Below are 13,044 nucleotides of genomic sequence, written 5' to 3' on the forward strand. Positions count from 1 at the left end.
GAGTGAAAGCTGCTGAAAGCAGTGAGTGTGTGCGTTTGCGTGTGCGTGTCCGTGGATGTGTGTTGTGTGTGTTTGTGTGTTGGACAGAGCTCCAGCTGTCTAACAATAGACTGTTCAGCCATAGGGCGCTGCAGTCACATGAGTAAGAAGGGCTCCACTATGTAGCCTTGATGCCCAAACTCTTTGGCCAACTTCAAGGAGCCGAAGTCTTGGTCTTGTCCCGAAGCTCCCTCTGTCTGGCCCACAGGTAAGAGCACAACAGCCTCCTTCCCAACACTGTTTAGTCAATGAATGCTGAGAGAAGCTGCTGCCTTGATGACCAACTCGTGGTCTGTTAATCTGCTCATTTTAGTTCTCGCAAGGTCTTCACCCTCAACATCTTGGAATAAATAGAATTTCCATTGAATAGTTCAACATAATAAATGTGTTCATATAACAGAGGAAAATGTGGTTGTGTATACCACCATATGTGTATTATAGAAGCTGCATATATCCATACTATGTCTGTGTTACATTCAACGGAAACCTCACAGTGAAAATATTTTTAGCTGATTTCCCACAAATCAAACTGGAAATGAAGCCTGACTGGGGATCTGTGCTCATTATTATGAAGTGAAACAGTGAAAGTCATTGGGAGTCGTTGTCTGAGGCGGAGAGAGTACAACTGCACAATTAGGTGCAATGGCCTTCAGAACGTGGGAGTTGCAGTTCTATTCAGTATTTGGTTAATTAGCTGATGAAGAATTCTCGCTCAGTCTCACACTCAACTGCTTTTTTCTTTTTAGTCCAGTTTGTCCACTCATACTTTATGTTTGCCAGACTCTTATTCTTGCAAAACTGTTTCTGATGAATGCATTTCATTGTAGAATGTCAAATCTCACCCCTTATAAACAATAATAAATGAATAAAATAAAAAAAAAAGAAGATCATATTTTAGTCATTTATGCCTCCGCCAGGTTGTTTAATGATCACAGAAGTCTGGGCGTCTAAAAATAGACTAATAGGGATCCATTTTGCAGAGCTCACCGATAACAAAATGTCTGACACTGAGGAAGTGGTGGAGGAGGAGGAGACGCAGTACGTACACACTTCACTCACTGTCATGCACTATTCCATGCATTAATAAGTTCTGTTGACTAATGTTGTCATCATTGCTCTTTAAAGGGAGGGGGAAGGTAAGAAAGATGCAACTGCAGATCTTCTTCAACGTTGACATGTACACATTGAAAGCATTTCTCTCACCAAATTGTTTTTGCTTTTTTTTGGCTGATCAACAGCACAAGGTAAGGAAACCGCGTCATTTCACTTTCTTACTTTTAAATGTTCAATAAAGAAGTGTTCTGCTTATATTCATGTTGTTGATTGTGTTTTTTTTTGTTTTTTTTCAGACGAGTCCAAGCCGAAGCCAAAGTAGGTTCACCTCCTCTGCCGAGTCTGTGAAATCCCCCCCCGGGAGATTTCCTCAAAAAAACAGTTTCTCCTCGTCAACAGGTTCATGACAAACATCGCTGCCCCAAAGATCCCAGATGGAGACAAAGTGGACTTTGACGTGAGTCGACTGCAGTCCAACAAATCATTGAAGAAGTGTGAGAATGTCAAAGCATCAACTGAGCCTTTGTGTGTGGTTGGGGTGGTGGGGGGCTTTTTTTTTTCCTTCTTTTTTTTTTCCTTCTGTTTCTACCAATGGCAGGACATCCACAGGAAGCGTCAGGAGAAGGACCTGTCTGAGCTGCAGTCGCTGATCGAGGCTCACTTCATCCAGAGGAAGAAAGAGGAGGAAGAGCTCATCGCCCTTGTCAACAGAATCGTGCGTTCTACCCTGGGAGAGAGTTCTCACCTGGCATTTTCAGCGCCGCTCACAGAAGCGTCCGTGTGTCCCGCAGGAGAAGCGTCGCGCTGAGAGGGCGGAGCAGCAGAGGGTCCGAACAGAGCGGGAGAAGGACAGGCAGGCCAGGATGGCGGTGCGTCACGAATCACGGTTTACCCCCCCCCCCCCCCCCCACGTGGCTCCTTCCCGGTCTTCACTCCGCCACCTGATGTGTTGCCAACAGGAGGAGAAGGAGCGGAAGGAGATGGAGGAGCAGCGCAAGAAGCACGACGAGGATGCCAAGAAGAAGAAGGCCCTCTCGAACATGACCCAGCAGTACAGCGCCGGGCAGAAGGTCGTTCCGCCACTGTTGTCTGATGAAAATCCCTTTTGAACACAAATGCAAACAGCAAACTACTGTGAATCGTGTGGCAGAGAGGAGAGAAAGGTACTTCAGTGTTTCCTCTCTGGAGGAGTCAGGATGAAAAGTACTAGCACCTCTGTAGAACACCAAACCAAACTCTGTTAGCAAGGCCACAAAACATCACGAAACAGAGTCAGATTGTCCTCCAAGCTGGGAGCCATTCCAGTGATTCTGAAAAACCAACGTCTCAAGGACATAAAAGCCAGGAGAAAACTGTGTCCATTTTGGAAAGTTAACTGGACCTTTAAAGGGCCCACATTAGTCCCCAGAACCCCTTTGCTTATGCCTTAAACCCGTAACGCGTGTTCCTGCTCCGATTCCTGGCAGTGAACTACACATATTTGGCATCCTTTGCGTCAAATTTGCCCTTTGTGATGTCACGCAAATCTTCTGCATATCTCGTTCACCTCCAGCTCTTGTGCTGCCTCTGGACCATCTCGCAGTTGCCTTTTTTTCTTTTTGTTTGTTTCCTTCCGGACAGGCGGAAGGCTCAACGAGGTCTCAGCAGGAAGCTAAAGCAAAATGTTTGGTTTCAGCAGACTTTCAGTCGTGCGACATGGCGGCGCAGTGGTTAGCACTGAAGGTTGCGGGTTTGATCCCGGGCCTGGGGCCATTCTGTTTGCCTGTTCTCCCCGTGTCTACGTGGCTTCCTCCCACACTACAAAAACATGCATGTGAGGCCCACCGGGAACTCTAAATTGTCTGTAGGTGTAAGTGTGAATGACTTTGTCTTTCTATGCGGCCCTAGCTGGCAACTTGTCCAGGGTGTCACCCTGCCTTCGCCCTATGACAGCTGGGTTAGGCTCCAGCAGACCTCTGTGACCCTGGGTAGAGTAACTGGCTATAGAAGATGAATGGATGGCTTGTCAGTCATGTGATGTTGCTCCTCCAAAGTCTAGGATGAAAACTAAGGATGGGAAAAGTGGATATAAAGAGTGCTTCATTTATTTGTATAATACATCTAATTGTTAATCAGAACAAATTGTGTCTCCAACTTGTTCTCATCTGGTTCCAGTCACAAATCTTTGATTTTATTGCTTTTGTCTGACGCAGAGTGAGAACAGAAGGGGAGCTAAGAAACAGACGGAGCGGGAGAAGAAGAAGAAGATCCTGGCCGAGCGCAGGAAGCCTCTCAACGTTGACCACATGGGCGAGGACAAGCTGAAGTATGTTGTCACCACGTCGAGTTGTCTCATCCATTCACACAGTTGCTTTGCAGGAACGTGAAGGCCTTGACTCGACGACTCTGCCTGCAGGGAGAAGGCCGACGAGATGTGGCAGTGGCTGATGTCGCTGGAGGCTGAGAAGTTTGACCTGGGTGAGAAACTCAAGAGACAGAAGTATGACGTAAGTCTCCTCTCCGCGCTCAAAAAAAATAAATTAAATAAAATAGCTGCCAATCTGTTGGCGCCCTCTGCTGGACAAATCAGGTACGCATGCCCCTAAAAACCAACGTTTTGTTTGTCCCTGCAGATCAACCAACTTCTGGCCCGAGTTCAGGACCACCAGAGGTATGAAGACATAGTCCAACTCTGGCTTCAGTTGCTTTTTAATATTCCTTTTGATTTGGTCTTAAAAAAAATTATATATATATATGATAAATCCTGATTTTTTTATTTTTATTTGTCTAACTTTGACTTAAATGACTGAACATTTTAAAAGATGACAACCAACTAATCATTCTTTAAATTGTTATTCATAGTTTTTTTTTTGTTTTTTTTTTACTTTTTTACTTTGATAATAATCAAAGGCTTTTTCAAACCAAAATTCAAACTTTTGAGTACAAAGAGTCAGACATGGCTTCAGGATTTTACAGTCTTACACTCTGGTGTTTTCAGTGCCAAGGGCCGCGGCAAGGGCAAGATGAGCGGCCGGCTGAGGTAAAGAAGTGGCGATGCGACGACGACGACGACGACCACACAGACCTGGAGGCCACCGACGCCAGGGCCACGTGTGTGTTCTGCGTTAACTTATTGTTCTGTTGTGTTGGGTTAAATGTCAATCGGCAAGCTATGGAAATCAATAAAGGAATCACAAACACCGTGCGCTCCTGTGTCTTTCCATCCACCGTGCAGGATGAGAGACCGTGGTACCAAAAGTCCAGATTAATCTAACCATTTCACACTGACTGTGGTGCAACATATGATATGACATACTTGTGAACTGGACTGAACGCTAAAAGAGCGAAAGACGTCGAGGCATCAGACTTTTTTTTTTTTTCCCAGAGCTTTAATTCAAATCTGCACTAAAAACAGGACAATCTTCAGAAAGGCTCCACATAGTGGCGACATCGGCTGTACATTATACCTTTTCATTCATTAATAAAAATATAATAATCTAGAGCAGGATCGTGTGTAGTGCTGATGATAAACAGGGAGGGAGAATATTTCCCCCTGTAATGAAGTCCTTACACAGAAACCACATTTTCCATATACACACACATCCACACCAGTGCATTTCTGAGTCGCTGTTATCCGGAGTTCCAAGTGCTGGGCGGGTCGGAAGGCCAAGGAGGGAGGAGGGGGTTGGGGGGGGGGGCCCTCCGACGTGAGGAGAGCCTGCCAGGCGGGGGCGCTCTCACCACATGTGCGTCTCTCGGATCTCTGCGATCACCTGACTGGCCTTCTGCAACGCCTGGATACAGGAAGTCGAGGGGGAAAAATTGGCATTCAACATCGACCTCTTCTTGCACACATTTCAGGGTATGTTGGTCACGCTAAGCTAAAACAACTTTTCAGCACGGCTTAAGGAATCGCTTGCATTGATGTAGCAAACCCAAACAATATGGCAGCCGGAGAGGGTCCAACCCGGAGTAATTCTTCTGTATTGCTCCGCTTTCTTGTAAATAATGAGTTAAGCTGCAATGTTAGCAGCCTGTGTCATGGTCAGCGGCTGCAGTTTGCCTCCTTCAGCTCCAGGCGAGGGCGAAAAGGAAATTCATATGCATGAGCATGACTGCAGGGCCAGTAATCAGTGACACACACCGAAGGGGGAGCTGTGATGTCACTTTCTGCTCCACACGTCAGGACGCTTACAGTTCAGTCCATTACAACATTTGCTTTTCCAGCAAACCTAACAAGCTAAATTTGACCGAGAGTTCCCTTTAAAGCTCTACACTTCATTCTCCTCAAAACAAAAATAAGCGTCTGTTGACGCCACGGCAGTGCTGTCGGGTCTCCTCTATCATGGGACGTGATGACACCGATACCTTGAGCATGTCGGCGGCCTCGCTGCGTCTCTGAGCCATGTCCTCCGACTCTGTCAGCAGGTCGTTCAGCAGCACCGGCTTGTATAACTGACCCACCAGCTCGCTCTGCAGGCAGTCCTTCACATGGTTCACCAGGAAGTGCATCACCGCTTTCGGTACGCTAGAGACCATTGTGACAGCAGGAGCAAAAGATGGAGAGAATTGATTAACATCCCGTGAACATTTTTTTTCTGAGATAAATAAAAAAAACACAGTCTCAGACGTTCCATCTACCTGTCTTGGATGTTTTTGCGCACGATAAGAAAGTATGACTTGATGAGTCGCTCGATGACCTCACAGTCCCTCTGCTCCCGAGCGGACAACTTCCTGGAAACTGGAACAGGCTAGTGAAGATAAACAGGGAACAAACGTGTTGACCAATAAGCAAGTTTCCAAGTGGGAAACACACTGAGGGTTTCGTTTCTTGGAGATGAGCAGCACTACATTACAAAAAAAAACAACAAACCAAAACACTTTGAGCAATAAGGACATGATGACTTGTCCAGACTGAAAGTGCAGGCCAAGCAGTAGGACTGAGCCAGAGGTGACCTCAAGGTGCTCACCACATCCAGCAGGTTGACAGCGTGGCCCTTCTGAGGGCTGGAGGGGAAGAGGGACTGCGGCGTGGCCCGGTCTCCTGCAGCGCCGTCATCCCCCCTCTTCAACATGCCCCTCCAGCCCCCCGTGCTTGCATCTGCCTGTTCAGTAGCGGCGGCGGTGGCGGTGGCGGCGCCGCCCACAGCAGCCTGGAGGAAGCACGAAGAGAAGGAGCAGGATGTCAGAATGAATCCAATGTCCTGCTCAGGACGGGCAGGCAGAGAAACATGGGACGCGTTCCAAACAAGTGCAAGGGAACATAGTTAGTAGAATGACAATGAAATGCAAATAAGCACATTTAAACAGATTGTGAGTGCATCAACATCTACATGGTGCATCTATGAGACAAGACCGAGTTCCGATCTAATCAAACAGGACATGCTGAGTGATTCTGAAGCTGTTGTAGGAGATGGGGGGGATTGTTCCACAACAGACGGCCAGAGATAAAGACCCAGCGTGGGGCCCCACCACCACGAGCATTTTGGAGTTTCAAAAACGTCTCCCGCACTGAGCAAACAGGCAGCGGCTAAAGGAGACAGACCTTAGTGACCTCCCCCTCAGGGGCGGGAGGGTCAATGGGGGGGAGAGACGGCCACCCGGGGCCTCTAACGCACTAAGGGGAAGATAACATGAGGGGGAAAACAACCGAGAGGTTCACTGAGAGATACACAGGACAGAAATTGGCACTTTCATAAGAGGTTATGGGAAAAGAGCAGTGTCATGGATGCCGACTGCACCTTGTCTCTGGGGACAGCAGCAGGAAGGTCTCTCATTCTCATCCGTCTCTGCTCCTAAAATGAACAGAGAGAAACTGTAAAGAAATTCCACCGGTTTTCCTGGTTTCAATTGTCTTGTTTCCACTTCAAAAGCATTGAGATTTAAAAAAGAACAAATGCTGCCTAACCAAAACACCGTCCAATGAAAAACATTTCTTCTTTCACTTTGAATTTCATTTTGAAAATGCACTGCTGCTTACTGCGGATGTTAGCGCCGTTTACCTCGATGTTGTTGTTCATGAGGCCGCAGGCGTCTGCAAAATCAGGGTGTTTAGTGTTGATGTACGCCAGCTCGATGGCCACCAAGTTGTGAACCTGCAGAGAAAATCGGTGAAGATGAGTGAAACAAATTTGAAGTTAAAAGAAAAATAAATAAAATGACATTAAAAAAAAAGAAGAAAGAACCGCCAGCTGCTTCTGACCATGTCGTTGGTGACCGGAAGTCTTTTCCTGAGCAGCGATGTCACCACTTCTACGATGGCGTCATGCAGCTTTGGAAACCTCAACAACTCCTGCGGGCAAGAAGGAGAAAGCAGTCATGACACTTGAGCATGTGTAATGACTTCCTCCAAGCCGAAGCGCTGTGCCTTTCAGTGCCTTTCTCACCTGCGTGCTGTAGTTGCTGCAGTGCTGGATGATCCTCTGCATCTCCTCGTGCACCAGCTCCACACAGCGCAGGCTGGGCTCCTCCAGACGCTTCACCTGCCGCTTCACCAGCAGCTCAAAGGAAACCTCCGGCACAAACAAAGCGGGCCTCGGTCCCTGCGGGGAGCAAAAACAGCCTTGGCTCTCACTTTCTGACGGCATTTAAGTCGGAAGACCACGACGACATCTTTGAAGCGGAGTGAGTGAGGGCGAACCGTGGCATTTCTGATGGCTGTGAGCACGTCGATGGTCGTCAGGCCGCCCAGAGGATCGACCGACTCCAACGTGCGACCAAAGGTTTCATGAAATATATAACAGATTCTCGCTCCACCGCATCTAGGACACAAAGGAAAGCAATTTGCAATTTCATAATATCTCATTTGTTTCTTCCTCTTTTTTCTTCCTTTGAGAGATTGCTATGTTTTTTTTTTTTGCCCATGGCATTGCGCCATCGTCATGCCAGATAGGTAGACGAGCGACAAGGCCGAGTTCAGGGACCTTGCTGCGGGTGACAGCTGAGGAATTTGGTTTCTTGTTCCCCCCCGACGTGCCCAGCGCTTCTATTGGCTGTTGCTCTCCACAGGAGCTGCTGACCCATTATACAAATTTAGCGTGCTACATGTCTGGAAGTTCTCTGCGACACAGCGGCAAAGCTTTCAAGCATGTAAACACTTGCTGCTGCTGCTGCTGCTGCTGCTGCTGCTGCTGCTGCTGCTGCTTTGCCTCTGGTCAGGTGGCTTTTGTCAGTGAACTTAATGATCCTATGAGAGTTCAGGGCTTCAGTCATGTGGTGTGGACTGGTGGCGGCGGCCGCAGCTGTTGGGACTCACAGTTCAGCTGTCTCGATGTACTTGGCCGTGCCCTCGATGGTGCGGCAGTACTCCGCGGCGAACTTGGTGATGAGCTGCAGCAAGGTGGCGCTCTCGTCTTCCACCGGCTCGCCGTAACTATTGAGCAAAGACTGGTACTGCGCCGCCAGCACGTTGATCCTGGTCTTCAGCTCAGGGAGACAGTCTCTGATGTGGTGCATGAGCAGCCTGACAGTCAAAGCACAGCGTTCATGTGTTAAAATATACTTCAAATACACTAAAAAAAAAGGAGAGAGGCTGACGCGGATATCTTAGAGGCGAACACTCCACCTGCCTACCTGTTGAGAGTTCTGGCCAGGTATTTGGTTCCATTTCTGTTTGCAAGCGAGGGGTATTTCTTTTGAAGGAAGGCATATTCATCGCGGATCGCATCAGCGACCAACTTCTTTTGGTTGATATCCAACTGACTCCTGAGAAAGAAATGGCATCAATAATAATTAAATATAATATATGTGTTGGTTTAAGTTCTGGCTTGACAGGTGTCTCCTGAAATGGCCAAACCCAGGCGGGCACGTTTCAGCCTTGAAAATGGCCGTGTATTGTATTCTGTATACCTGTTCACCACTCCAATGATGCCCAGTTTGACGGGGATGACCCTTCCCATCAGGACGTCCATGGCATCTGTTCCAGCATCCATCAGATCCAGCTTGGTCACCACCGCCAGGGTTCTTCTGCCTGATGGTGAGAAAATATCCAGAACACACCTGGTCACACTCGGTCACCGGTGGAAAACCCAAGTAGGAGAAACATCAGCGGGGACACCGACCGTCGGTGTCAGCCTCTCGGGCCACTTTCAGGGCCTCTGAGGTTGCCATGTCCGTGTTGGCTGCAGTCACAGCCAGGATGATGGAGTTTGGGTTGGAGATGTACTTAAAGATCAGCTCCCTGATCTGGAGCTCAATATCCTTTGGCTGATCTCCCACCGGAACCTGTTAGAATGAAGATAAACAGTGACTTCAAGGTAGCAGGGTTGAGACGTCTTTAAGAGCCACGGCAATTCAGCTCCGCTATGTTCTTAGAAGCTTCGTCCGCTATTAAATGAATTCAATAAACTGCAACAAAGACAACTGAAACGGCACGTCACCTTTGTAATACCAGGGAGGTCCACCAGGGTGAGGTTCACCACGTGTGGTGAGAAGATTTTCAGGTGAATGGGCTCATTACTGATACCCTAAAAAAGAATAATCCTTGTTACACTTACTGACGAACATACTTTCAGACTTGCAGACTTGTTAAGGCGATGTCACGAGTACCTTGTTAATGCCAGAAATTCTTTCCGTCTCCGCTTCAATTTCTTGCCTGATCTCGTTAAAGTCTGTGTAAATCTGAATGAGGGATAATAATTTAATGTTGAGCGAAGATAAACATTCTATATTCACCGCAAAATAATTGCGTTTTACTCATTTGCTTGAACCACATGAAATTTTATTTTAGCATAACGCAGGTCAACATTGCAGGCCATTTAGGCCATGAGCCTAATAAAGACACTTCCACAGTCATTCTGTACGGACACAAAGAACAGCCCGTCTCTCGCACAACCTGACTGTCTGTGCGTGATCGCACTAAAGCGCATGTTAAGCAGGCTGCAAGACGACAGTGTGACGACCTCACCTTGTTTTTGGTGTGCAGAAATTTACCCCACTCCTCTCCATCGATGCCTGGGAGACACAAAGCAGAGAGCAGATGTCTGAGCGACTCATGTGACAGATGTGGCCCAGAGATCACTGTTACTATTTTTACTATCACTACGTCGCCTGGGATTCTGAGCTGCTGGCCAGACGGAATGGGGGGGGGCGAGAAAAAAAAAAAAAAAAAAAAACGCCTCAGAAAAATGAACTGCAACTAAAGCTAAAGGAAAAAAGGAAACTTGTGAGCAGCAGTTATGATGCATGAAGGAATTTCAAGTGCAATAAAAACACCCACGGAGCATAATTGCAAGGGTGGAGTCTGTTAGTCACCTTCGAGGGAGTTGTTTTGTATTTGTGGAATTCACGGCAGGGTTAAAAATAGTTTAAGCGTGCACTTAAAATATATTTTTTGTTGAAAAAAACTGTGAATATTATCGTTTTTAACAGAGTCCAACCTAAATGAACTGGGTGGGTTTGTGCTGAGTGCAGCGAAGCCACGTGGTTTGTCCTCCTTTTAAAAGCTACACAAACACAAGCCGCAGGGAAGGGGAAAAAAAGAGTGCTTTTGTAACCGTTAACGCAACAAGGAGAACAAGGAAAGGGAGACCTCTGTAAAGACGTCCATTTTTCTTGGAGTCTGTGGTTCAGGAGAGATAACACATGACAAGAGGGTTAGTCTGGCGTTCTGAGGCTGATGCCAGAGGACAACTTTAACCATGAGGAGGACACCTGCACATCACTCTGCTGTTTTCACTGAGGTATTTTTCAAAGAATAACTTTAATATTGTGAAACAGATACTACTTCTCCTCAGTCGGGCAGCTCCTCGTGATCAGATGCACTGAGGCAGGAAAAGGGGGGTGGGGGGGGGGGGGGGGTATTGAGCCTTTACCGTTCTCCTCATTGGTTTTTCGCCGGTCCTGTGGGTCGATGTGTACCAGCTGCAGGATGAGCGGCCGGCGTGTGACAATGCCGGTTCCCCGTGGTAGGATGTCCCTGCCAACCAGGCTCTCCAAGACAGAACTCTTCCCACTGCTCTGTAGAGTGTGACAGCAAATTTCAAAACACAATATAAATGAGTCAGAGAACGTGGAACGTGTTGACTCACTGGCTCATGACTCACTGAAACGCTAACGTGCTTGCAATTGTGCTGCCTGCACTGAACCCAGAGCATTCCAATGCTTATAGCTGGGGCTTCAATGGGAAGAAATTTGTTTTGAGCTTGGAGGTAGCATCAGGTTCTAGCAGCAGGACGTCTCTGGCTTACTGGCATGAAGTTGAGTAAGACTAATGAGATCTAGTGGGCCGATATACGTCACTTAGCTAACCTGGCCTGCAGAGAGGACTGTTGCTGCATGCAAGTAGGAGATAAGGTCTATAAAGGTAATCAGTTCTTTTCATCCATAAACTGTTGTTTCATCAAAGACAAACGGGCAAAAACGTAACAGACCCAGTCAATAATAATTGTGATCGGCTCCATGACACCTTAGTAAATGTCTTTGTAAAGCGGCAGGTCAAATAATGCATTTAAAATTTTCCTTCGGCTCCCTGAAACACGAGCACATGCTGCCCAAAGGTCTGAGACAGAATCATCCTCTTAGCAGACACAGATGAAAGAGCGAGACAAAACCTGCCACTTTAAACCAATTAGCGTCTCGTACACAAGCTCGTGAGCCAAACAAAGTGAAAGTAGGATGTTGATTCAACTTTTGGGTCACTGTCAGTTTCGGTAAATATGTGTTGATTGAAGTGTGACAACGCTGCTTGGGTACCAAAGAAGGTTTACAAATTTGATGACCACATCCGATTCTGATTCTAATAATAATAATGACGACTTAATGCAGATCTGTTGTTGTTTTGGAAAGGCTTATGATTAGCCTTGTGCACCTCATAGAGTGGCTAACAGGTGCATGCTCTTTCATGCGTATACGGGTAATATTTTGAAGCATTGGTTGTCATAGATCCTTATTAGTATGTGCGAGAAAATACAAGTATATATTCTACATTACTTCTAGGTCAGTGATCTGAAGAATACGCTGGTAAATATGTCTTCTTTTTGTCATCTCTGTCATTACTCGTCAAGTTTCTCAATGAGGTTTTAAGCTAACGCTAATGAAGTTTCGCAGTTAGCAGACCAACTGGCCAGTCAGGGAGATGTTGGATTGAGCTGAACAGCTTTGTCTGTTGTCGAGATCAAAACAGAAAGAACGCCGCAACAAATGCAGAGAAGCCAAAGCGAGCTAAGTTAACGTGTTAGCATGACAGCAAATGAGCGCCACTTACCTGAGTTCCGACGACAACAATCTGCGGCAGCTGAATGATGTCGGCGCCGACCGTGTTAAACACGTCTTGCAGTTTGTTTATGACAGGTATGAGGGCCTCCATTGTGCCGGTGCGACTTTCTGACCTGTCAAAGTAACTTTGAGTTGCGTCCCGCACACGGGAACAAAGTCATTCAGTGTCCCTCGGCTAAGCTACTGGCGATCCGCAATGTTCAACTGTGCACACCAAAGAATCATGGGAGCTTGAGTCCAACGGAGTCGCTCAACTGGCTTAAAGGCGAACGTTTTCCTTTTCATGAACTACTATTCGCAGTGATGACGTCGTATCACGCCGCACCAATAACAATAATATTTCTTCTTGGTAACGGTAACCAAGGTCAATAACAAACATAAAATGTTTTCTTGCTCGCTGACAGTATGACGGACCCTTTCCACATTAAAATGTTTTATTTTTATTTTTTAATAATCACACATTTTCCCAAGAATACTTTGATATCATTTGATAAAACTAATCTCAGAATTGTATGAGGAAAAAAGTCAGAATCTGAACTTTAAACTGAGAATTTTAAGAAATCTATCTTATATTTTATTTATTTATTTATTTATTTATTTATTTTTTTTAACCTCTGCATTTCATTTTTACAGATAGCACTATAATACTCAATTTAATGTTAACATCCTAGTGGTCAAATGTAATAATAGCGTATCACTCTCAAATGTCTGAATAAATCCCAATGAGATTCCACATGAGCAAAAGGCTTTTTTTTTTTA

General features: G+C 46.4%; 2 protein-coding genes across 4 annotated transcripts; one reads left to right on the forward strand and one right to left on the reverse strand.

Moving 5' to 3' along the window:
• The first annotated feature begins 117 nt into the window (after positions 1-117).
• Positions 118-4,271, forward strand: tnnt2d (troponin T2d, cardiac). The gene is made up of 11 exons (XM_076050750.1): positions 118-247; positions 1,020-1,099; positions 1,394-1,410; positions 1,492-1,549; positions 1,691-1,807; positions 1,884-1,961; positions 2,052-2,162; positions 3,285-3,397; positions 3,488-3,578; positions 3,705-3,742; positions 4,070-4,271. The coding sequence occupies exons 2-11, from the start codon at positions 1,037-1,039 to the stop codon at positions 4,113-4,115; spliced, it is 732 nt and encodes a 243-aa protein (XP_075906865.1). The 5' UTR covers positions 118-247; positions 1,020-1,036; the 3' UTR covers positions 4,116-4,271.
• Positions 4,272-4,438: 167 nt separating this feature from the next.
• dnm1l (dynamin 1-like) lies at positions 4,439-12,568 on the reverse strand. 3 transcript variants are annotated; one of them, XM_076050757.1, is made up of 19 exons: positions 12,275-12,564; positions 10,884-11,028; positions 10,601-10,630; positions 9,977-10,023; positions 9,619-9,690; positions 9,450-9,536; positions 9,132-9,294; positions 8,920-9,040; positions 8,644-8,775; positions 8,327-8,533; positions 7,712-7,832; positions 7,458-7,613; positions 7,274-7,363; positions 7,074-7,166; positions 6,813-6,866; positions 6,042-6,224; positions 5,713-5,822; positions 5,440-5,599; positions 4,439-4,865 (listed from the first exon to the last, which is right to left on the reverse strand). In XM_076050757.1, exons 1-19 carry the CDS (start codon positions 12,374-12,376, stop codon positions 4,809-4,811), a joined length of 2,130 nt encoding a protein of 709 aa, XP_075906872.1. In that variant the 5' UTR covers positions 12,377-12,564; the 3' UTR covers positions 4,439-4,808. The 3 variants fall into 3 exon arrangements, with proteins under 3 accessions (XP_075906872.1, XP_075906873.1, XP_075906874.1); XM_076050758.1 differs by lacking the exon at positions 10,601-10,630; XM_076050759.1 differs by lacking the exons at positions 4,439-4,865; positions 5,440-5,599; positions 5,713-5,822; positions 6,042-6,224 and adding an exon at positions 6,341-6,688 and having other exon boundaries at positions 12,275-12,568.
• Positions 12,569-13,044: the final 476 nt, after the last annotated feature.

Source organism: Nelusetta ayraudi, unplaced genomic scaffold (assembly GCF_046127955.1).
Source record: "Nelusetta ayraudi isolate G7.1 ecotype Tasmania unplaced genomic scaffold, CSIRO-AGI_Nayr_v1 ptg000129l, whole genome shotgun sequence".
Lineage (NCBI taxonomy): Eukaryota > Metazoa > Chordata > Actinopteri > Tetraodontiformes > Monacanthidae > Nelusetta > Nelusetta ayraudi.